This window comes from Marmota monax, unplaced genomic scaffold (assembly GCF_021218885.2).
Source record: "Marmota monax isolate L192 unplaced genomic scaffold, Marmota_monax_Labrador192_F-V1.1 WCK01_AAM20220418_F8-fsc00017, whole genome shotgun sequence".
NCBI lineage: Eukaryota > Metazoa > Chordata > Mammalia > Rodentia > Sciuridae > Marmota > Marmota monax.
Genome location: NW_026695241.1, coordinates 7654472 through 7679980, shown reverse-complemented (window position 1 = coordinate 7679980; position 25509 = coordinate 7654472). Strand labels below are relative to the sequence as shown.

The 25509-nt window shown below is 32.7% G+C and overlaps 1 protein-coding gene across 5 annotated transcripts in view; it reads right to left on the bottom strand.

Moving 5' to 3' along the window:
* Positions 1–25509, bottom strand: part of Eml5 (EMAP like 5) — a 190995-nt gene that overhangs the window by 145244 nt on the left and 20242 nt on the right. For all 5 annotated transcript variants that reach the window (XR_006851029.2, XM_046440696.2, XM_046440697.2 and 2 more), the window contains exons 2-6: positions 19217–19376; positions 10137–10235; positions 7669–7737; positions 4654–4839; positions 1843–1978 (exon numbers count right to left, since the gene is read on the bottom strand). Coding sequence is in view for 4 of the 5 variants with exons in the window: in XM_046440696.2 (XP_046296652.1) it covers positions 1843–1978; positions 4654–4839; positions 7669–7737; positions 10137–10235; positions 19217–19376 (650 nt within the window). In the remaining variant the exon portion in view is untranslated. The remainder of the gene's footprint in view (positions 1–1842; positions 1979–4653; positions 4840–7668; positions 7738–10136; positions 10236–19216; positions 19377–25509) is intronic.

Here is a 25509-nt window from a genome sequence, read left to right as displayed (position 1 = left end):
CTTGTCCATATTGTTTTCTATATGGAATGACATTTCTCTTTTTTATATACCTAATTTCTACCCATCCTTCAAGACACACACTTGGCTTCCTTTTTCCTTGTCAGACAATTCCAGGTAGTCTGACTATTTCCTCAGCCAAAGTTTTATAGCACTAACAATCTGCACCATTCGATAAGTAATTACTCAGGAACTATTTTAATAGAATTGTATTGCATTTCAAAAAAAATAATGTAACACTTCTTGTTTATATTGCATTTCTTCAATCTGCTCAGAAACGGATTCATTAAGAAGATAGAATTTTACCTTTGGTTTTTTTTTTTTTTTTTTGCATCTTCCACAATTCCTTTTTTAACCTTAGGAAAACAGTTTTTCTTAGTTTTCTCATCTGTTTAATATGGCCAACATAAAGACACTCTGTACTTAACAATACTCAAGAATAGAATTTTTAAAAGCATCAAATTTTTTTAAGCTTCAAAATACAATAATGTTCAGTAAAACTAATGAAAATAGAGTAATAGTCAACATTCACACGTTTACCATGTACCAGATATTCTTCATTTTCATATATTAACTCATTTATACTATGAGATAGCTATTCTTATTATCATCAATTTATAGATAATGCTAAATAATTAGCCCAGGGTTACATATCTCCCAAATGACTGGAGTATTTTTTAAACACCAATCAGTGTAACTTCCAATCTTAGTCTTATAGTAGAATGCCACATTAGCAAATAATATGTTAAATTTTATAATGAAAAATCCTATCTTATTACATCAACTTTTTAAAGTCCCGCAATAAAAAAGTTTCCTAGTTGCTGACAAGTAAATCTGGATAAAGAAAAAACACATCTATGTACATTTAAATCATCCTTAATAAAAGTTCCCCTAATCCCGAATATATTTTATTTACAATAGTTTATTTGCTAAATAGTTATTATAGCATTTTAATAATAAAATATTTTCAAAATCCAATGTTATCAAAGTAAATGACTGTCACATCTCTCTGTAGGTTTTATTAGATATAGAAAATGACAAACCCCCAAAGTAGGGAGACCTGGGAAAAGGGGAGTGAGAAGGAAAGCCATACATTGAGAACATTGATCCTTTCCCAATATCTTTCCTGGTGATAAAACAAACCCTGAGGAAGAGGTGTCCATCATACCTGGAAAGGCAGTCTCTTGGAAGAGGCCAAAGCATTAATCCTTCTGTAAACAAATCCTTTCCAGATACCAACCACTGACCCCAGGCCCTTCATCAGGTCCAATACAATAAATCCCAGAAACTGACCACTGACCCTAGACTTCCTCCCATTCGCCTCATAAAACAGATCCCAAATTCCTAAGCACTAAAACTGACCCCTTCACTGATTGATTGAACAAACTCCAAATTCCTGGGTGCCCAAAGAAAATTGATATGCTCATTAGACCATCTCTCAGAATAACCTATAGAAGCCCAGGCCCTTTCTTTTTTCAGGGGCTCATCCACCAGAAAAGTGGGTCCCACCATGGCATCATTTTGTTCCTGCATCCCCTGCTCCTGTGTGAAACTTCATTCCTGAATAAAGCACTGAGCTGATTTGTGAAGTGTATGTTAGTCCCAGTCTTTTTGTGCTAACAGGTTCTATTAAAATAGATACGAGATATACAAAAGAATCTTTGTTGTAACATTGAATCCAAAAGTCCTCCTCAATGGATTTCAATTAAATGTATACAGTGTGAAGAGGAAATGAAAGTCTTATTCATATTTATAAAACATACATTTATGATAATTGAAAGAAAGAGACAATCCTTGGCACATTTAAAATTTGTCTAATAATGAGACATTTATTTGTTTTATTACCTTTGTATCCCTGGTCTGTTTCCCTGAGATCAATCACAGTAATTGGTTTAAAAGTTAAATCCCAAAGACGAATACAGCCATCTCTACCACCAGTAGCAAACCCTTCTTCACAAGCATTCATGCTAAAAATTCCTGCCTGGAAGAAAAAGTAATTTAACAATTTAAGCTTCCTAAGAACATCTATCATATAAAGATAGAAACCCATCTAGCCATATTTTAGTATCATATAGGAATAAACAATATCAGAAAATAGAAAAGAAAGTCTAGAAATATATCCTTAGAAACTGAATATATAATTAAGATGGTATTTGCAGACATAATGAAAAAAATACTTAAACCTCATACTGTATTTATAATGAATTATAGAGGAGAAAATTCTAAATGTAAAAAATAAAAAAAATACGTTTAGAAAAAGTTAGAATAGCAGGCGCAGTACACTCGCCTGTAATCTCAGCAACTTGGTAGGCTGAGGCAGGAGGATCTAAAGTTTAAAACCAGCGTTAGCAACTTATTGATGCTGTAAGCAACTTAGCAAGGCCCTATCTCAAAATAAAAATAAAAAAGAACTGGGGATATGGCTCAGTGTTTAAGTGTCCCCGGGTTCAATTCCTGGTATATGCGCGCGCGCGCGCACACACACACACACACACACACACACACACACAAACACAAAGTCACAACAACACTTGTATGATTTTGGGTTATGAGACATTTTTATTTATAGTTTTTAGGCATGGCAGTTCACCCACAAGCCATTAATAAAAAAATTTAAATTTTGGGGGGCTGGGGTTATGGCTCAGCGGTATCACACTTGCCTGGCATGTGTGAGGCACTGGGTTCGATTCTCAGCACTACATATAAATAAATAAAATAAAGTCTATCAACAACTGAAAAATATTTAAAAAAGCATTTATTTAAAAAAATTTGAATTTTTCATATGAAGAAAGATATCATAAAGATAGATTAAGAAAATATCTGCAACGTGTTTGACTGAAAAGGTAAATAATCCTAATGTACAGATGGATAAAGGAATAAAAGCAATTCAAAAACACAACCAACCAAACAATGAAAAGAGAAAAGTCAATTAACAAAAAAGGAAAAAAAGTCGTCAGTAAATATTTGAAATTTCAGAAACAGCAACAAAATTCAAACAAGAATCTACCATTTTTTACCTAGAAAATAAATAATATTTTACAATACTAGTCACATTCTATGCCATTGAATACAAGAAGGAAACTGGTATTTGGTAGTAAGATGGTAAGAATGTGAGTTGCCATGCCTTTTGTGGAAAAAAGACTACTATTTTTGGGTTTTGAGAATTTTACTTAGAGCAAATTATCATGCTTTGGACCTAACTTAAATGTTCCCCCAAAGGCCATGTGCTAAAGGCTTGGTTCTCAGCTGATGGTGCTGCAGGAGGTAGAGGAAATAGTGAAAGGTGGAGTGTAGTTGGAGAAAATAGGTCACCAAACGGTGTGTATGTGTGTGTCTCTCTCTCTCTCTTTCCCAGTCTCCATGAGGTGAGCAGCTTTTTTCTACCATGTGCTCCACATCATGATGTTCTACTTCCCCATAGGTCCATAATCAATGGAGCCAAGTGATCATGGATAAAAACCTCTGAAACCATGTTCCAAAATAAACCTTTCCTTCTTTAAGTTGAATTTCTAAGGTATTTTATCACAAACAGAAACAGGCTAATACACACATCTTTTCAAGTAGTCCTTTATTATGTTCAGGATGCTTTTTTATTTATTTTTCAGTACTAAGGATTGAACCTAGGGCCTCACACACTCAGCTACATCTCCAGCCTTTTAAACATTTTATTTGGAGACAGGGTCTCACTAAGTACCTCAGCCTGGACTAGGACCCATGGTTCTCCTGCCATATTCTTCTGAGTAGTGTGTCCTACCACATCCAGCTTATTCGGGGCTTTTCTATTTGAAGATCTGACTGATAACAATGTGGCAGCTCTGTGCTATCTATATCTAGCTCCCTTCACTTTATGAGGAGGAACCCAACTGCTAAAAAGCTCAAATCAAAAAACACTCAAGTTTTGGGCTGGGGTTGTAGCTCAGTGGTAGAGCGCTTGCATAGCATGTATGAGGCACTGGGTTCTATTCTCAGTACCATATATAAATAAATGAATAAAAGTCCATCAACAACTAAAAACATTTTTTTAAAAACCACTCAGTTTTAACAATGGATTTTTCTTATTTGGTACTTTATTTAAGTTAAAAGCTCAAGAGCTACAAAAATGAAATCCCTTTGACATTTATTTAAGGAATCAACATTATTTTTTAAATATTTATTTTTTTACTTATAGGTGGACACAATAACTTTATTTTTTATTTTTATGTGGTGCTGAGGATCGAACCCAGTGCCTCACACATGCTTGGCGAGAGCATTCTACCTCTGAGTCACAACCCCAGGCCTCAATGTTATTTTTTTTCTACACCTGGACTACTCCTGGTAAGTTATCTTTAAGAGCACTGGCCTTATTTTACTATAAGTGCTTATAGTTAATCTAGAATACCCTAAGGTTAAAGTCAACAAGCTTTTCTTTAACACTACTCTGAGAAAGACACTGCTAAAGCAATAACTTTGAACAGGATACTAATTATACTAATTTAATAAATATCCATGAATCAAACTGCATAATATTTCTTCCTTGAAATCTTGGGGACAAATTAATTCAGTTAAAATAGCATTTTCAAGAAACTGATAAGAAACAATGTGCTACATTATGCAGTCTGTGGTTTTAAAACAATAAAGTAGTTAACATCTCAAAGTGTTTAAAATATTTATACTTACAGTATGGGCTCCTTGTATTGTTCGTATAAGATTGATTCCTTTCCACACATATATATCCCCATTGAGTGCACCAGAATATGTTAATTCATCCGGAGCACAGGCTAGGCACAATATTGTCTGAAGGTCACCCGTTTTACCAAACACACCTCGTTTTGGGGTCAGAGCATTTCCACATAAACTCCAGAACTAAAAGGCACACAATAAAATCAAATTACATATAAAGTAAAACACTTCCAATACTTCAATGTTATATTAGAATGGCAGATTAGAAATTACTTAAGAAATTGCCTTATGATTCAATAGTATTCAATGTTCACATCCTCATCCTAGTGAGTCAAAAGCTATGTTATAATAGTAAGTCACTGGTTTCAATCTTTGTAAGAGAAAGGGGGTTGAACTAGATTATTTTAAAAATATACTATTGCTTTCCTTTGATATTGAAAAAAAAACATGAAATTTAGAATTAAAAGTTTTGGGAATGAGTTAGCAATGAAGATAAAACAACATACACAAATGGTAAAAAGGACCAAATCTAATGTTCAATTTCTGATAGAAACAGCAAAGATGGGGGGATTGTACATTGCTCTCATTGGTATTTTCAAAGCTGAGCAAATTTCTTCCTCAAAAAGCTTAAAAATAAGATAGATACTCATTTGGAAAGATTTATTCATCCTTGGGAGAAGACAGAGAAGTCAAACATGAATCTTCATAAAAAGATTTTTTTCTCTATTATGTAGATTTTAATAAATTTTCACAGTATGCAAAGAGAAAAAATTTTAATGAGTTCAGGCAGGGATGTATATATTAAATAGTTCTATATAGAGAAATGAGGCCCAGAGAATAAATTAAGTTTTAAAAAAAGTAAATTACTATTTCAAATAATATAATTTCTAGTATTTTATATACATCTACTTTAAACCTGACACTTCAAAGAACTAAAAATTATGATACTTTTCCATTCAAACAACTAACAGATGCCTTAATGAGTTGAAATTTAATGACTTTTAAATTTAAAAGCGCCATAATTTCTGTTCATAAGAAAAGCTGGTCTCTTCCTTTTAGCAAGTCCCACTTTGAATGTATTATTTTCTTCAAGATCAGTTATTGCTAACCACGGTTTCACATTATAATCCACTGAGGAAATTATACATTTTCCCATAATTTCCCTGGCCCCCAACAAATTGAGACAGAATTTTTGAGGAATAAAATCCAGGTTTTCAAATGCTTTTGATGCTCAGCAGGAGTTAGGAACCATTGTTCTTGAATCTAGACCAGTACTATCCAACACAACTTGCAGTGATGGTGGAAGTACTCTCTGTAACGTACACATGCTTTCCATTATAATAACCACTAGATACACATGACTCTTGAACATTTGGAAAGTGGCTACTAGTGTGACTGATGAATTTGAAATTTTATTTAGCCTTAATTTTATTTAAATAGCTGCAAGTGGCTAGTGGCTATTAGACAGTTCAGTTTTAGATCATCTCAGGTAGTTTCCTCATACATATTATCTACAAAAAGAACAAACTATTCATTGCCCCTAAGAAAGAAAAGGAAATGTACCTCATAATATAGTTTTTGTTTGTTTGTTTGTTTTAGTTTGAGAAGATGAGCTTTTTAAAAAGAAACCTAAAAGCGGGGCTGGGGATGTAGCTCAGTTGTAGAGCATTTGTTAGCATGCATGAAGCCCTGGATTCCATCCCCAGAATTGCAAAAGAAAAAAAAAAAAAAACTGAAAAATGGATCTTTTAGTTTTATTTATAATATAAAACAGCAGCAAGATTTTTCTTCATAATTAATTTTCCATTTACTAAGCAGTTAAAATATATCAAGTACTTTGTTAAACATTATTTTGTTCATCAAAAATAAATGTCTTTGTCTCACAGTGCTTACATCATGTGCCTTAAAGCCTAATAGAGCCTTTGCTGTTAAATATTTGTTGATAATATATAAAGATTTAATACTACCCATCTATCAAGTTATTACCAGATTATCAAAACCAGAATTATAGGAGCAATAAAGACTCATTAGAGGGCTGTAGAGCACTCGCCTAGCACGTGCAAGGCCCTGGGTTCGATCCTCAGCACCACATAAAAATAAAATAAAGATATTGTGTCCATTTACAACTAAAAAATAAAATATTAAAAAAAAGACTTATTGGAGAAGATGTGGATGGAGGTGAACATATCATAAAGAAGGTTGGAACACAGATTCTTACTTATTTCAAATTATCTGATTTTAAGAACTGTTACATAAGACAGTGGAAAAAAAGCAAGTACTTGCAGTTTGCACTGGTGATTTAAAAGTTGCTATAGACATAGGAATGAATATCATCACTGACTATGGACTTCAAAACCTGAACTATAATTACAAAACAAACCCAGAGCTGGCATAAGCAAAATAAATAGTGGCTATCAAGGCTAAAGTCAAATCAGAAAGCAAACATAGAAAATGAAAAAGAACACTTTCAGAAAGCAGACCCTCATTGGGCACTATTATAAGCACTTGAACATATGCTTCCTTTTAAATCATCAAATCTTTGAGGATGGTAAAAACAGTTACAGTTTCAAGATGGGAAAAGAGCTCAAAGAGGTTAAATGACTCACCCAGGTTAAACATCTAATACATGACAGTCAATTCTATCCATGTTGTTTCTACCATACCACTCTAGTCCTACAAATGAAAAACTTAGCTCACTTGGTTTCCTAGTCTCACATTTTACTTTGTGAGGGAAATCTGAAGAAACAAGAATACTGTAAATTTACCTCATAAGATTATAAACTCCTTATGGAGAGTGGTTCATTAATTACCTATTCATGCCTACATCCCTCAGAATACTAGAAGTAATTAAAAAATAAATAATTAATTGAATATAAGAACATTAAAAAGTTGACATTTTCAAAAAAAGTACTGTCAAAATTCTAAAACTAATCCTAAATTGTTAATAATGTGATTCATACTTAATAGTAGAAAACTAAACATGACTATTATAAAATAAGACCCTTCTAGTACCTTGATATGTTTTACACCACAGCTGACAAGTTTATTTGGCTGGTACAAATCCCAAGAAATATCAAATATCTGTAAATAAACCAGATTCATGGTTAAAATATTTATTTCCAGAATCATTTAAGAATACTGTCCAAAAGATCAAACTACCCAAACCTATCAGAAACCACAGCAGCCTCAATAAATCATGATCAAAATCCCACATTTCAAAATCTTGTAAGAACTAAATTAAATATGAAAATGATAAGAAATAAAACTATTAGCTTCAATGAATTTTATAAAGCAACTATTGGAGCAAAATTCAAAACTACTTTTTAAAAAAATTTTTAAAGAATTTGGGGGTAGGCTGAGGTAGAAGGATCAAAAGTTTGAGGCCAGCTGGGCAACTTAGTGAGACCATCTCAAAACACAAAATACAAAAGAGCTGGGGATATAGCTCAGTGGTAGAGTGCTTGCCTGTCATGTGTGAAGCCCTAGGTTCAATTCACAGTACGAGGGGAAAAAAAAGAATTTATCCACAAATAACAAGAATGGCTTAAATTATGTAGGTGCCTGCATAATTTTTTTAAAGGGGTGAGATTCTGAATGGAACATACACTTAATACTTACACAATAAGAAATAAGGAATATTTTTATAGCTTTTTATCACATAGAATTACTTTCATAAAGGGTCTAAACATTTATTTCACAGCAATTTACTTTTATTTTTTAGTTTTCTTACTGTTTATGGGTCAAATACAATTAATTTACATATACTTAAATTTTGCAGGTCTCCAGGCTTTGTTCATATCTAAGATCCCACAAAGTTTAAATACATACAAAGCAAAAACTCAGATGAAATAAAACATATACTAGAAACACATAATTAAGAAATAGATGAAAGAAAATCATTTGAAAAATAATTCAGTTATCCTGCAATCTGAGGGTTTTCACCATGTTTTTTTGACTCCTGTTATCATCTAACTTAAAATGTTTGCTATCTCAAAAAATTTTAGAAATACTTTTCAATGATAATGAAGAAAGAGACCATAAGTTAATGTTTAACAACTCATCATGATATAGATTACATGAAAAATATATTAATGCAAAGGACTACAAAATGCTTTTTAAAATCCCATTGACAATATAATCTTTAAAAATTGGTTTATTTACTAAATCCAAACTGCTATTATGTGAAATTCTTTGATCTAAGTCACTCAGAAAACATAGTTGTCTAATAAAATATATCTAACATGTTAATAATTATCTAAATTGTGTGTGTATGAATGAGAGACACCATATAACATGCTCCTTTGAGATTTGCTGAAAACCAAGTATATTATTCAAAATGCAAATATACTTAAATTTTTCTGCACAACTTTTACAGATTCAGATTTCTACAAAACAGAATCACTGATTATGCCTTGTTGCTGCTTCAGGCAAGGATTTAACCACACATACACTCACAAAATTAGAGATTTTTTAAAATTTATAGAATTTTTGACATGTCTATAGAATCAGTGTAATATTTAATTAGGAAGCTGACAAAATATTCCTTATATTAACCTTACATAACTTGGGATAGGGAATCTACATTTTAACTAGTTTCCAAAGTAAAAAATGGTTAGGGTTTTAAAAATTTATAATAATATTTTAATTTTTCTTACTTTATCATTTTTGCAGTGCTGAGGATTGAACCCAGAGTCTTGCATATTCTAGGCAAGCTCTTTACCACAGAGCTACATCCCTAGCCCATACACATACATAATTTTAACACATAATTACACAAACAACATATTTTTCACCTTAACTATAATCCATATGAAATATATATGTAAATGAAACTAAAGAGACCCTAGACACAAACTCATTTAATTTTAAAATTGATACTTCAATAATGGTTGTTTGCATATGTATAGACTCATCAGACTGTGCACATTAAATATATGAAGTCCTTTATAAATCAATTATACTCAATAAAGCTGGGTTTTTAACAGAAAAATGCACAGCTTTTACTGAAGCAAACACTGGGTTAAAAGTTTTGTGCTTAATGCCACACGTATTGACTCGAGTCCTATAATACATTTGCATTCTAAGATTTTATGGGTATTTATAATTGTACAATCTTTAAATTTTTAAATTTAAATTTTTTATTTTTAAACAGCTTTACTGGGATCTAATTCACATATTATAAAATTTACTCATTAAAAGTGTATAATCCAATGTTTCTCAGTATGCTTGCAGATTTTTACTACAATCAGTTTTAGAACATTTCATCACCTAACAAAGAACCTCCATAATTATACGATGATTCCCATTTTTCTTTCCATCTTCTCCCCTCCCCCACAACTGTATAATTTTTAAGAGTTGGAAATTTTCAATGAACTATGACCTATCTGGCAATAACAAAACAGAAGAATAAAATTCCCTAAACTCTCTCTTGGCTTTTTCCTGTCTAGTACTCATTAGAAATTCCAAAGGAGAATACTTACTCTATCTGTGTGACCAGGAGCCATAGACAACATTTTTCCCCTTTTCCAGTCCCAAACACAAACTGCATTCTTTGAATCCAGTCCAACTGAAACCAGGCGCTGGATTATGTCCAAGAAGTCAAGGAAGGAATAAAAAAGGCAAACAAATCAAAGAACCACCAAATTATAAATGGTAAATAAATTGTACTCAGGGGTTTAATAAACATCAAACCTTACACATCTATATTTCATAGAGCCCATAGAGAAAAGGAAATACATTTCAATATTTGCACATACATATACTTTTTTATACCAAGAAACAAAGAGACAGTTTGACAAAGTATCCTAAAGATAACTCATGCCAAAAACTAAAAATGGTAAAAAAAAGTAATAAAATCATTTTAGATATACTGCTGAGAAGTTAAAGAATTAGGAAAACTGGAAACAAAACAAAGGGATCCCCGGGAATCCTGAAAGGTAATACAGCACCTATATTATTCCATTCTACAGGTATCAGATGAACCCTTGTACCCGATTTTTGTGCTGCATATCAAGGAAGAACAGGAGATAAAGTCTAGAGCCTACCCAATATGGGAATTTGAACTGACCTCTGACTAAAGCAGTGAACATACAATGAGAAATTATCCCTTTTTAAAGAAGGGGTAGTGATGAAAGAAGGGGAAGAAAAATCTCCCTGAACATTTGTAACCAAAAGCTGCCTTCACATTGTTGTATGACTTATATTCACATTAATCATGGATCACTTAAGTGAGAAATTTCATGCAGAGTGCTCCTAAGGGTTGGTTGTGTCTTTGAGCAACTTCAATACATGAAATAGGCAAATATAAATTCTGTATTAGGAAATGTAACTTTCAATCTATCCCTCAAAAAATTCCTACTGGAAACTCAATTAAATTGAATAGAAATTCAATTAAAATAAACTAAACAACCCCACAAACACAAGGAAATAGGAGATCATGAGCTGAAACAATCAGCAAGATCAACCTTTCAATATACTTCAGATATTGGAATTATCAAACAAACAATATCAAATAAGCTTAATGTAAATAGAGAAATTAAATTAAGGCTTCAAAATGTCTGCATATGAGCAAAGATTAGGAAACTATGAAAAGCATCCAAGGAGATGTGATCAAACAAGTGAACTTCAAGGAATGAAAAAATAAAATTAAAAACTCAATGGAATAGCAGATTAGAAGGACATGAAAATATAGTTGATAAGAGTAGAAGTAAGATGGAAAGAAAAAGAGAGAACCATATTTGACCGTTATCTCACTCCTCAGTATATGCCCAAAGGACTTAAAATCAGCATACCACAGTGACACAGCCACATCAATACTTATAGCAATCTAATTCACAATAGCTAAGCTGTGGAACCAACCTAGGTGCCCTTCAACAGATGAATGAATAAAGAAAATGTGATATGTATACACAATGAAATATTACTCATCCATAAAGAAGAATGAAATTATGGCATTTACCGGTAAATAGATAGAACTGAAGACTATCATGCTAAGTGAAATAAGCCAGTCCCGAAACACCAAAGGCCTAATGGTCTCTCTGATATGTGGTTGCTAACACACAATAAGACCAGGAGGGAAGAATAGAAGTTCACTGGATTAGACAAAGGAGAATGAAGGGAAGAGAGGAGGGCATGGAAATAGAAAAGACAGTAGAATGAATCAGATATAACTTTCCTATGTTCATATGATACACAACCAGTGAAACTTCACATCATGTTCAACCACAGGAGTGGGATCCTAATTATACTAAGCTATACTTCATGTATGTATAATATGTCAAAATACATTCTACTATCATGTATATCTAAAAAATAATTTTAAAAAGCTAAAAAAGGCATATGAGAATATAAAAAAATGAGAGAGAATGTGAAATATGAAAGACATCTAGCCAAGCAGGAGTATCAGGGTCTGAACTTGCTCCCCTCCATAAACATCTAGAAACCGTTCAAAGTATATAAAATGAGATCTTTTTCAGACATTTGTAATTGGAAGTAAAGCACTGTGCATGGTTGGAAAGGGGGAAAACAAGGAGAGTCCTACAGTTGCCTCAGCTTTCACTTGGGAGGCAATTTTCAGAGCACATAAAGGTAGAATCCAACAGAACTCAGTATATTTGCTGATTTAAAGGCACAGCCTGGAGTTCAGAGAAGCCAAGATAACTAAAATTTGCAGTGCAGAGAAAGAGCTCCAGAAACTCTGTAAGTGAGATCTGAAAACACCATTCTCTGCATGCATAGGATACATTCCACAAGACCACATACAGAAGAAATTCTAGAAAAAGATCAATGGGGAATTAAAACCAAAACAATTCTGAAATCCCAAAGGATCAGAAATCACTCAAATTCCCAACAGCTAGAATGAAGATATATCTCTGAATTCATGAGTATTCATCAGAGACTCCAGGAGGGTGAGACTTCAAGTGAAGTTTAGTCCTAGAAGAAAAGCTATTCTCGCTCTGCCTGCTTCCTCCAAAAGCAAGCTTTTCACAAGAATTAAACTGATCCAGAAGAAATTTAATTTCCTACCAGAACCATGCTCATATGTCTTAAAGGGATACAATAAAACACAATTTTGGGGGCTGGGGTTGTGGTTCATTGGTACAGTGCTTGCCTAGCATGTGTGAGGCACTGGATTTAATTCTCAGCACTCCATGTAAAAAAAAGAAAAATGAATAAAATAAAGGTCCATCAACAGCTTTAAAAAAAATAAATAAAGCACAGCATTTAAGATGTAACATACACAATGACCAGAATATAATAAAAAAAAATTACTGGCATGTGAAGAAATAAGGAAATATGACCAATCACCAGGAGGAAAGAAATCAGCCAACAGAACCAGAACCAGGAATTATAAAAACTAAGTGCTGCATTATCTGAAATGAAAATTCACTCTGAAAAATTAATAGCAGCTTAGACAATGGTGAAAAGAAAAATGAACTTAAAATACATAGTAACAGAAATCATCTAAAATAAAGCCAAGAAAGAAAAAGGAAAAAATAATTTATAGAGCCTCAATTACCTTTAGGAAAATATCAAATGTCTCACATACACGTAACTATGGTTCCAAAAGGAGAGGGAAGAGAGTGGAAAAAAGAAAAAAAAAACTGAAAAAATAATAGCCAAAAGCTCTGAATTTGATGAGAACCCTAAATCTACAAATAAAAGATGCTGAACAAATCCCAACCAGCTTAATTATTAACACAGGGAAAATATATGTATTAACACATGGTAAGCATATTCTGAGATCAGAACTAAAGAAAAAATCTTAAAAGCAGTTAGAAAATAAGAGAGTTTGATTTGAAGAACAAAGATTAAAAAAATATCCTAGTCTTCTCATCTGAAATGATGCAAGTCAGAAGACAATAGACAAATTCTTTAAAATGCTGAGGGGTAGGGCTGGGGATATAGCTCAGTTGGTAGAGTGCTTGCCTCACATGCACAGGCCCTGGGTTCAATCTCCAGCACCACAAACAAACAAATAAATAAATAGATAAAATTCTGAGGGTTAAAAACAAATCAACAGAAAATTAGCAAAATTATCTTTTGGAAACTGAGTCAAAATATTCTTTAAGTAAACAAAGCTGAGAAGCTGGCATGTGGGCCTACAATCCCATCTACTCAGGAGCTAAGGAGGATCTCTTAAGAAGTTTTATGCAAGTCTGATCAGTATAGCAAGACTCAGTCTCTAAAAAGAAAAAAAAAAAGAAAAACCTGAGGAAATTCATCATTAGCAAATCAGAACTTGAGAAAATGATAAAGGAAGTTTTTTTCAGGCAGAAGAAAAATGATACCAAATAGAAATTTGATTTACACATATAAGAGTCCTCCAAAGGTAAATATGCAAATAATACTTTTCTCATTTCAAAATTTCTTTTGAAATGGGTTAAGGCAAAAATGACAATAGTTACTATGTGTTTTGCAAAATATGCAAAAAGTAAAATTAAAGACAACAACAGCACAATTAACAGGAGTAAATAAAGAAAAAGCAGAATATGCTTTTCTATGTCCTTTTAAGTACCCATAAAATTTCATGAAGATTACAAAATTTTGGATAACAAAGTATTCACAAATTAGATAAAATTAAAATATAGAGTATATTTCCTGACAATAACAGAATTAAGTAACAACAACAGAAAGTTATTAGAAAATTCCCCAAATATTTGAAAACTACAAGATATACTTCTAAGTTACTGAAGGACCAAAGAATAAATCACAGAAAAAATCTAAAGAATAACACAAAACATATATTTTGAAAATTAGAGGTTTAGAGCAGGGGTTAACAATATATCCTCAGGCCAAATCCTGCCTATACCCTATTTTTGTAAGTCATATTTTACTGAAATACAGCTACATTCATTCTTGCACAGATTGTCTATGATTGCTTTCACACTACAATACAGAGTTGAATAGCTACAACAAAGACCATATGGCTCACAAAGCTTAAAATATTTCCTATCTGGATTGTTATAAAAAATTTACCAAACTGTGGTTTAAAATGTAGATTCTAGTAGCAGACTATCTAGGTTTGAGCATCATGCCTTACTACTTGGGTGACTTTGGGCAGTTATCTAGCCTTTCTCTACTTTACTTTTCTTACCCATTAAATGTGGATAATAAAAGTACCTCATAGGGAAAATATGAAAAATTAACATATTATACATAAAGAACTTAGAAAAATGCCTGACTTATGGTTAATGTTAAGTAAGTGTTCACAATCATTATCACCAGTAATTTACCGTAATCATAATAAGTTTAAGAACCCATCAACTCTACCTGTCCAAATGAGAAATGCCATCTAGTATCCAGTTAGAAACAGCTTCTGCAAAGTAGAATTACTGTTTAAATCAAATGGGCAGAAAAAATAAATCACACAAAAGGAATATAGAATACAGTTTATCATGACTCTCCATCAAATCAAGCTAGGAGAAATTACAGAGAATGAGAGAATATGTTGCTCATCAGAGGACTCTAATATTTAGAACCAAAGAGTATCAGAAAATATCTAGCTAAAACAAAGGTATCTACTTATTGCTATAGCATAGTGTGTAAAGAATAAACTTTCACCAGACAAACATAAAGTGAGAAATAGTCCTTTTTATTTATGCCTCTTCTCTCTGGCTCAGCTCATCATACACACATGGAAACCAAAAACTCTGAAAACTTCATGTATCCAAATAGAGCTTTAGGGATAAAGATGTGGCTCAGTGATAAAGCATTTGCCTAGCATGGGTATGATCCTCAGCAGGTGCATTTGCACACCCACATCCAAACATCTAACTCTGTACAGGCAATAACAAACTAAGCCTGGGAGCTCTTCTTCTGTGGCTTTGACAAACATCACAGCCAAAATCAAACTCCCTAAGCATAAGTCAAGCAACAACAAACAAGAAGGGGTAGAAACAACAAAGCAAACACCACCTCCTCTTCTAGCTTTCTATACATTTTTACCTTATCATCTTTTCTCACATTTAATCTAGTTTAGGTAGGTAACAAAGAGGTTGAAGAAAGTTTTCCAGAAAAAGTAACACAACCCACATCTTCAAAGATAAAGTAAAAGACAGGTAGAAAAGACCAAGGAACCGAGACCTCAAGATCCTAGTGCTTTCAAAAGAGAGAAGGGAAGGGGAATAGGAAAAGGAAAGACAGTGAAATGAATCTGACATAATTTTCCTGTGTACATATATGAAAACACTACAGTGAACCCCACCATCATGTACATCCACAGAAGGGTCCTAATTAGAATAAGATATGTTCTGTTCTGGTATAATTATGTAAAAATGAATTTTACTGTCATGTATAACTAAAGAGAACCAATTTTTTTAAAAAAAGGCCAGTAATTCAATGTAACTGAGGAAAGGAATATCAATAGGGAAGTGGCAAGAGACAAGTCTAGAGAGGTATATTGGTAGCTAGGCTTTATTGTCAATTTTTTTAGAGTTAAAATGAAGAGACAAGTTTAAATGTATAATATGAAATATTTTCACGGGGCTATAAATTCTATAGAATACTATAAATTCTATAGGGGAATATATTCAAGGGGACTATTCAGAGTTGAGAGAAGCAAGAGCCACTGTTAACTGGTATGAAAATTAAAGTCATGGGTTCATATAATCATTAAGGGAAAATAAATGATAGTATGGGCAGGCTACAGATTTCTGAAGAACACTGACATGTATTTTCATGTTCTTCTGAGACAGAAGGAAAGGCTCTTTAAAAAATAACTAAGAAGTAATCTACCCCATTTCCCAAATTCCTTCATGATCCTATCCCAAACAAAATCTTATTTGTGCCCTTTAATTGAATTTGAAGCAGTATGCCAAACACTCAAGTAAGAAGAAGCATCCTACAATACAACCGTGAAATAAATTCAAATAATAGACAACTGAACTTCTATGGAAGTTCTATGGAAGGCCTTCCTATCTGTGTTTATAAGAATTAAACATTATAGTGTTACAGAATGAAATTATAAATTTTACAGATAATACAAAGTTTATTGTAGCAAATACTGGCCAAATCATATTTAAGGCCATTAGAAGTTAGGACCTGGCAGGACAATAGAAGAAAAAATTCAAGAATAATAGACTATGCACTTGAGATATGTCTACATAACAAGAGATTAACAAAAGGCCCTTGGGGAAAAAGTCATGATCCCTTTCCCATGTATACATTAATTTTGCAAAAATTATGTACTAAAAGTCAAAGATAAGCTGAAGCATTTTATTTTGTACCAGACTATAATTAACACAATTTTGGTTAACTTTATTCTCAGTTAATTCTATAAATTAGCAGAGTTGTAACTATAACGTATATGTGGCTAAATATGAGAAATGTGTTCTTATGAATTATGGTGATACATTCAAGATAAAAAAATCAGTTCAATTTCTCATCCTCCTACTTCTTCTCCCATGTATTATGAAACTTTAGTCTCTGAATGAGATACATATAAAAAGCCTTTTCAGGCCCTAATTATCCTCAATGAGGCAGACAGCCAGTATTAATGTGGATATTCAATTTATTTAGAAGAAAGCCCCTAGGAAAAGAACACTCAGCATTACCACCAACTAGGAAACTTACTGATTGGATAAATCCTAAATGATCACTTACGGTTTCAATCTAGCAGAAAATGCAAAAATTAGACAACATTCCCTACTTGGTATCCCATAAACAGTTTATAGATATAAACAGATATGTTTGCTCAAATATATTTTTCAAGTTAAAGTATTAACATAATTTCTTAATCTTTATTTGGCAGCATTTCCTTACATTTTAGCTTTGACTATACTTAAAATGGATGAATTCCATTTGAAATATAAGTAACCACCTCCTACGTTCCATGTTTGGGAGGCAGTAGAGCATTCCTGTTAAAAACATGAGCTTTGGAATATGACTGACCTGGGTTCCCGCTCTGGCTCCATTTACTAGCTGTGTAACCTGGGACAAGTTATTTAACCTCTCTAAGTCTCAGTTTCTTTATCTGTAAAATAGAGATAATAACAGTATCTATTTCATGGGCTTGTTATGAAGATTAAATGAGATAATGCAGGCCTAGCAAAATGCCTGGCACTTAATATGTGCTCCACATCTTTTTGTGTTTTTATAAGCTTAAAATTTTAGTAACATGTTCTTATGAATATCTACGATGATAAAATACATACATCCAAGATTTTCTTGTAAGTTGCTCAAATAAGCAAAATTAAAGGCCTTCAACTAGTAAAAGTTGTGGAAGTGATTTCTCGTTGGATTTCCTCAGCAATGCAATATATTACATTTTAAAAGGGCAATTTTAAATTAAGAAGAAAACCTTTACACTTAAAGTACACAGATGCTTATAGTTAAAATATCTTGAATTACATAATACCTTAAATGATAAATAATTTTTAAAAATCACTTTGTAGATTTGCTTCATAATATTTTATACTCCAGTGAAGTAGGAAAGAAATAAATATTATTCTCTTTTCTTTTAAAAAATGAAACTCTGATGAGGAGATTAAGGGACTTGAAAGACAACAGCAAAATGGGACATAATTAAGTTTCTGGAATTGCTAAACACTACTATATAGCAACATTAAACCTAGAAATATACTCTTCCCCAATACAGGTTCCAGGTAAGTCTTTATAGATCCCTTACCAGAAACTTACCTGTTATCAGAAAGTCATATTAATCTATGCAAATCAAGCTATTCCTCTGAGTAATATATGAAATATCTACTGGATATTGTTTCTAAGGGGAAAGAACACACTACAATCTGTTTTTGTAAAATCTAGACTTAAAGTAATCCTAAATGATTCATAAAAACTAATTTTATGAATAAAAAATGTGTAACTAAAATTTTTCTAAAAGTTAAAATGATTTTAAAGTCCAATTTTAACCTAAAACTTTCAAAGATTATAAATTAACCACATCTGAAAAATCTGCTTCCTACCATGTTTCAAATGTTTTAGGTGTAATAACTTCTACACAGCATCACACACACAAAAAAGCCCTTGACTTGTTTAACTTTAAAAAAATCACTGACTGGAAGTAGAGAACAATTTGGAAAAAAAAACAAAAACTAGGCAGTATAGTGGTAACTGCATCCTTTCTTTTGAACTCCGATTTTATATAAAAACAATTGTCTCATTATTTTCAATCAAAATGCAATTATAAAGATAACCTTAAAGTAACTGAAAATTAAAATACGTATATCACTACTTAGAGAAACTTAATTTTCCCAAAACATCTTCCATTTACCCTATCAAAATACCCAGCTCGAAAAAGAGTTATATCTAAAATTTTCTATAACAATTGTTATTCCACTGAATTAGAATCTCTTTGGCTTTCAAGGTAATAATTAATTTGACTGAGAAAGCTCTTCATATGATGTCTGTTTTTGTCTTTATTTTTCTTGCATAAGTCTATCCACTCCATTTACATCTCCACCAAGATAAACAAATACTTCTCATCAATTGCTTTTCCATTTAATATTTATTGTAATATTCACAATTCATAAATAGTATATATCACATTTGTAGTATACATTTTTAAACGTAATTGAGAAAAAGGGAAAAAATTATCACATACCTGTCCATCTAAGTCAAATGCTAAGCAAGCTATACCATGTGTATGAACATCCTTTAGAACTGATATGGTCTGCACAGTGTATGAATCCCAAACACAGATATAAGGCTCTTTCCCAACTTGTCCTGTTGCTACCAATACTCGTTCAGGATGCAATGCAAGACTGCAAAATAAAGAATTAATATATAAGTCAATAAAAAGGCTTAAAAGAGCTTTTGTAGTATTTGGTATATATAATATTCATATATACCAATGTGAACATTAGATAGTATTCATTTTAAATAATTTGGATTTAAAATAAATAACTTCTGTAAAAATTATGCCATTATTACTTCAAAAATACATATTTGACAGTTAATGATAAACTATATTTTTCATTCTTGTAATATAATATGGCATGTATAAACTTCAAGAAAAGCACTCTCCCAAGGGAGGAACTAAACAATGGCAACAAATTAGTAGCAACACTACCATTTGCCATTTAGCTACTTGGTATTCATCTGTTCTTAAACCTCACTTCATTTTGCCATTCCTTTTGTTGGATAATATTGGAGCAAATCTTAAGGTCCAAAAACTGCATTCAGTAGCACTCTTCATAAATTACAAATCCCACTGTAAGAAATAGATAATTCACCCATAATTCACAGAAAGTAATCTATGAGTCTTTAAAAATAATAAGAAGATCTGCCAGGCATAGTGGCACATGCCTGTGATCCCAGCTACTTTGGAGGCTGAGACAGGAGAATAAATTCAAGGCCAGCTTCAGCAAGACCCTATAACCCAATCAATAAATGAACAAATGAACTGAACAGACACTTCTCAAAAGAAGAAATACAAATGGAAAATATGAAAAAATGTTCACCATCCTTGGCAATCAGGGAAATGCAAATCAAAAACTACACTGAGATTTCATCTCATTCTAGTAAGAATGGCAATTATCAAAAATCCAAAGAACAGGGGCTGGGGTTATGGCTCAGCTTAGAATGATGAACCCAGCCTAATTCCACCTTAAGATTGGGAGCCATCTCATCACAAAGTCATGAAAAGTGAATTTCTGTTTTACTATAAATTACTGCAATTTCTAAACTTGTTTGGAATTCCTGCCCATGCCTTGAACTCACCCATGCCTGACTTTCCCTGACCAGATAACAACCCTCTCTGAAACCTCAGTGGCGCCTCATAAATCCTGACTCCCCCTGACCAGATAACAGCCCTCTCTGAAACCTCAGTGGCGCCTCATACATTATGATGTTGGGATTTAAATTTATTCCCTACCTTAAAATGTTAAGCCATGGAGGTCATTAACCTACTATCTGCCTTTGTATTATGCTTGTCAAAATCCTGTTATCTGTGAGTTCTCAAGACACCACCCTTTGCAACTTTTTGTGCCAGAAAACTATGATCCTAGAGAGCAGGGGTACTATTCTCTAGCCCAGGGTTTTCGAGAGAGACAGTCCTGGCCAGAATTACAAGCTTGCTTTAAGAATGTGATTTAAAATTGGAGTCGGTGGACTTTTCTTTGCATTGTGGTTTAACAAAAGCGCTCGTGCCCCGCATGTGCCCCCTGAGTTCAATCCTCAGTACCACATAAAAAAGTAAATAAATAAAATATTGTGTCCAACTACAACTAAAAAAATATTTTTTAAAAATACAAATAACAATAACTGCTGGCAAGGATGTGGGGGTGGGAGGGTACACTTACGTATTTTTGGTGGGACTGCAAATTAGTACAACCACTTTGGAAAGCAGTATGGAGATACTTTAAAAGGCTAGGAATGGAACCACCAAATGACCCTGATAGACCACTCCTTGGTATTTACTCAAAATAACTAAAATTAGCATAGCATAGTGATGTATGCATACCAATCTTTACATATGCAAAATTCACAATAGCCAAATTATGGAACTAGTTCTATTGACCACCAACAGATGAATACATGTGTATGCAATGGAGTTTTACTCAGCCACAAGAAGGAGATTATATCATTTACTGATAAATGGATGGAATTTGAGAACACCAACCTAAGTGAAATACACCAGACTCAGGAAGTAAAGTACCAAGTGTTTTTTCTCATTTGAGGAACTAGAGAGAAATGAGTAATAAAGTGGGGGTTGGGGGTAGAAATCATGAAAATAAAAAGGAGACCAGTGGAATAGAGAAAAGGGATCAAGGGGAAGGGAGAAGTAGGTGAAGAGATATCATAATGAATTTGGCCAAATTATGCATGTATGAATGCATCACAATAAATTCCACATTTATGTATAATGATAATGTACCAATTTTAAAATAAATGGAAGAGCAGTAGAATAGGGGAAAAGGATCAGGAAGGGGGAAGACAGGAGGGAAAGGGGAAGTACTGAAGATTGAGAATGAGCAAACTATTAAATATATTTATGATTATGTCAAAATGAACTCCACTATCATGTATAACAAAAACATAATGCAATAACAAAACCACAAAAATAGAAAAATAATAAAATAAAATAGGCTGGAGATATAGCTTAGTGGTAGAGTGCCCCTGGGTTCAATTCCCAGTACTACAAAAAAAAAAAAAAAGAAAAAAGGAAAAGAAAAGACAAAGATCTAACAATCGGTAGGATTTATGACAATAGCAGAAGGCAGGAAACAAAATAAATTCCTACTTGATATACTTTTCTATAAGTAGAAAACAGAATATCAGATTCACCTTTAGATGAAAAAAATTACTCCCAATATCAGTGTAGAGGAACTGCAGGAGAAAAGTGAGGTGGGTATTAAAATGAAATCATTATTAGGGAAATAAAGAAGTGGAAAAAGACTCTTGGGTATCTGGTTTGCACATCTGTATGGTTTGGAGTAGAATTTATCAAGTCAGAGAATACTAAATGAGTCATCAGTGTAAAAGATGATGAGAATTCAGGGTTGGTTCAACATGAAAATTCAACGAAATATATTGACAAAATAAATGTCAAAAAAAATATTCATATATGTTCAACAGACACAGAAAAATGGCTTGACAAAATCCTGCTTCCTTCATGATAAAAACACAACAAACTAAGAATTGAAGGGGACTTCTTCAACTTGATAAAGAGTATAAAACTCTACAGCTAGAAACATATTTAATAATGAAAGCCTGGAAGCTACTTTATTGAGTATAGGAACAAGACAAAGATGTCAGCTTCTGCTACATGGTACTGGATATTCTAACTAGAACAATTAGTCCCGAAAGAAACAAAAAGGAAAAGTAGAACCATCTTTACTTGCAGATAACATGACTTTGTATATAAAATCCTAAGAAATCCACAAACAAAAAAGAGAGAGCTAATAAACAAGTTAAACAAGGTTGAAGGATATAAGATCAGTATAAAAATCAATTACCTTTACACACTAGTAAAGAACAACTGAAAATGAAAACAATGTAGCAGGGTCCTAAGCACCTTAGCAAGATCCTTTCTCAGAACAAAAAATTAAAAGGGCTCAGAATGTAGCTCAGTTGTAAAGCACCCCTGAGTTCAATCCCTAGTTTCCCCTCACTAATAATAATAATAACAACAACAACAATATCAAGAAGAACCAAATGAAATACCTAGGAATAAATTTAATGAAGCATAACATTTCTACTTTTAAATCTACAAAACCCCATCAAAAGACATTTAAAAATACTTAAATGGGAAGACATCTCCCACTAGGATTGAAAGAATGTAATGTTTATCCCCTCCTCCCAGGCTTGAAAGAATGTAATATTCTTTTCCTTTTTTTTCTTTATTTTTCTTGTGTGCTAGGCATCCAACCCTAAGCCTGGAGAATACTGGGCAAGTATGTGGCTCTATTACTGAGCCACATCCTCATCCAAAATAATGAAAGTTCTTAAGATGGTAGAACACAGACTCACTTAGAAAGCACAACCCTGAATTTGCATGAGAAGGGCTATCTCTAGAGAACCTCAAAGAACATTACTACAAGTTTATACCTAAATTACAGGAGCTGTGGAGAACACTATAAAAAGTTTTTGTTTTTCCTAGGGTTAATACATGACTTTACTCTGAAGTGATAGTAGTAAATATGGTTTAGTGTTTCTTCTCTCAAAGTGATGCTGATACTGGGAACAGCATAAGACTCACATTGAGTGCAACTATCAATAATCAGATATTCACCCACCTGGGGCTCTTAAAAGAAAGAAGCAAACTAAATAGTCCCTTGTATAAAAGAAGGGTGATAATAATCCCAATAGACAGGAAGACATACAAACAGAATGAAAAGCAAGATAACAAATTACCCCAAGCAACCCACAGCACTTCAACAACTGATCCTATTGAAACAACAATGGAGAAAATGTTAAAGGAAGAATTTAGAAATTTCATAGTTAAAACAATCTATGAGCTAAAAGAAGATGTAAGAAATGAACTTTTGGGGCTGGGATTGTGGCTCAGCAGTAGAGCGCATGCCTAGCAAGGGTGGGACCACATAGTAAAGATATTGTGTTGTGTCCATCTACAAAAAAAAAAAAAATTCTCTCTCTCTCTCTCTCAAAAAAAAAAAAAAAAGAAATGAACTTTCAAAATACAGGAAGTAAAAGATTGTTTCAACAAGCGATAAAGACTCTGATAAGAACCAAATGAAAACCCTGGAAATGAAAGACTCAATATATCAAACTGAAATTCAGTTGAAAGCATCACCAATAAATTAGACCATACAGAAGGCCTTGAAAACAAAATACACAATCTTGAAAATAAAATCAAAAATAAAGAAAAAATATTAAAAGACCATGATTAGAATGCAAACTAAAATAATGCACAACCTTTTCAATGAAATAATAACACAAAAATTCCAAACCTTAGGAAAAGATAAAAATGCAAATACAAAGGCATTTAGAACCCCAAATAGGCAAGATTAAATAAGATCCTGTCCAAAACACATTGTAATGAAAATGCCTAATTTACAAAATAAGGAAAGAATTTTAAAAGCTGTAAAGAAAAAATGGCAGGTCACATTTAGAGGTAAGCCAATTAGGATTTCAACTGATTTCTCAACCCAGACCCTCAAAGCCAAGAGAGCGTAGAATGATATATACCAAGCTCTGAAAGAAAATGGGTGACAACCAAGATTTCTATATCCAGAAAAACTGTCCTTCAGAATTGAAGATTCTGTCTTCCATGATAGGCAGAAACTATAAGTATTAATAAAACATAGTCAATGAAATATTGCATGCAGAAGAAATAAAAAATAAAAAACAGAATCACCATAGGGATGAATCTCACTGGAAGCATAGTCAACTAAAGGAGATTTGAGTCTGAATTAGCATTAGAAATAAATCAAAATGTCAGGAAATAACATCTCTCTATAATAACACTGAATAAAAATGGTCTAAATAATCCAATCGAAAGACACAGATTGACAGAATGGATTAAAAAACAAGACCCAATCATATGTTGTTTATGAGAAGCTCACTTTATTGGCAAAGACATGCACAGGCTAAAGGTGAAAGGATGGAAAAAGATATAACATGCAAATGAAGACCAAAAGCAAGGAGGGGTAGCTACTCTCATATCAGACAAAGTAGACTTCAAGCCAAAATTAATCAGAAGACACAAAGGTCACTTCATATTGGTTAAGAGGATCACCCAACAAGAAGTAATAAGGATTGTAAATATTTATGCCCCAAACAATGGTGCATCTACATACATAAAACAAGCACTTTCCAGTAAAAAGAATCAAAAAGACCAAAGACAATAATACTGGATGATTTCAACACACCATTCTCATCATTAGATAGGTCATTCAGACATAAGCTAAGTAAAGACTCACCAGATCTAAAAAATGCTAGCAATCAAATGGACCTAACAGATATCTATAGAATATTCTGGCAATCAACAAACAAATTCACTTTCTTTTTTCAGAGGACTCTACTCTAAAATAGATCATGTTTTAGGACACAAAGCTAGCCTTAGCAATTACACACAAAAAAGAGAAATAATTCCTTGCATTCTATCAGATCATAATAGAAAGAAATTAGAAATCAACAAGATAAATAGATCATTCTAACACCTGGAGATTAATACACTCTTAAATGAAAAATGGATTGTAGAAGAAATCAGGAGGTAAATTTTTAAAAAATTCTTAGAAATAAATGAGAATAGAAATACAACATAGCAAAATCTCTGGGACAGTGTTGAGGTAGTTCTAAGAGTTTATAGCATTGAGTTCCTACATTAAAAAATAGAAAGTTACCAATGAATAATCTAATGTTACACATCAACAGTCCAAAAAAGAACAACAAACTAATTCCATAATCAACGGAAGACAGGAAATAATTAAG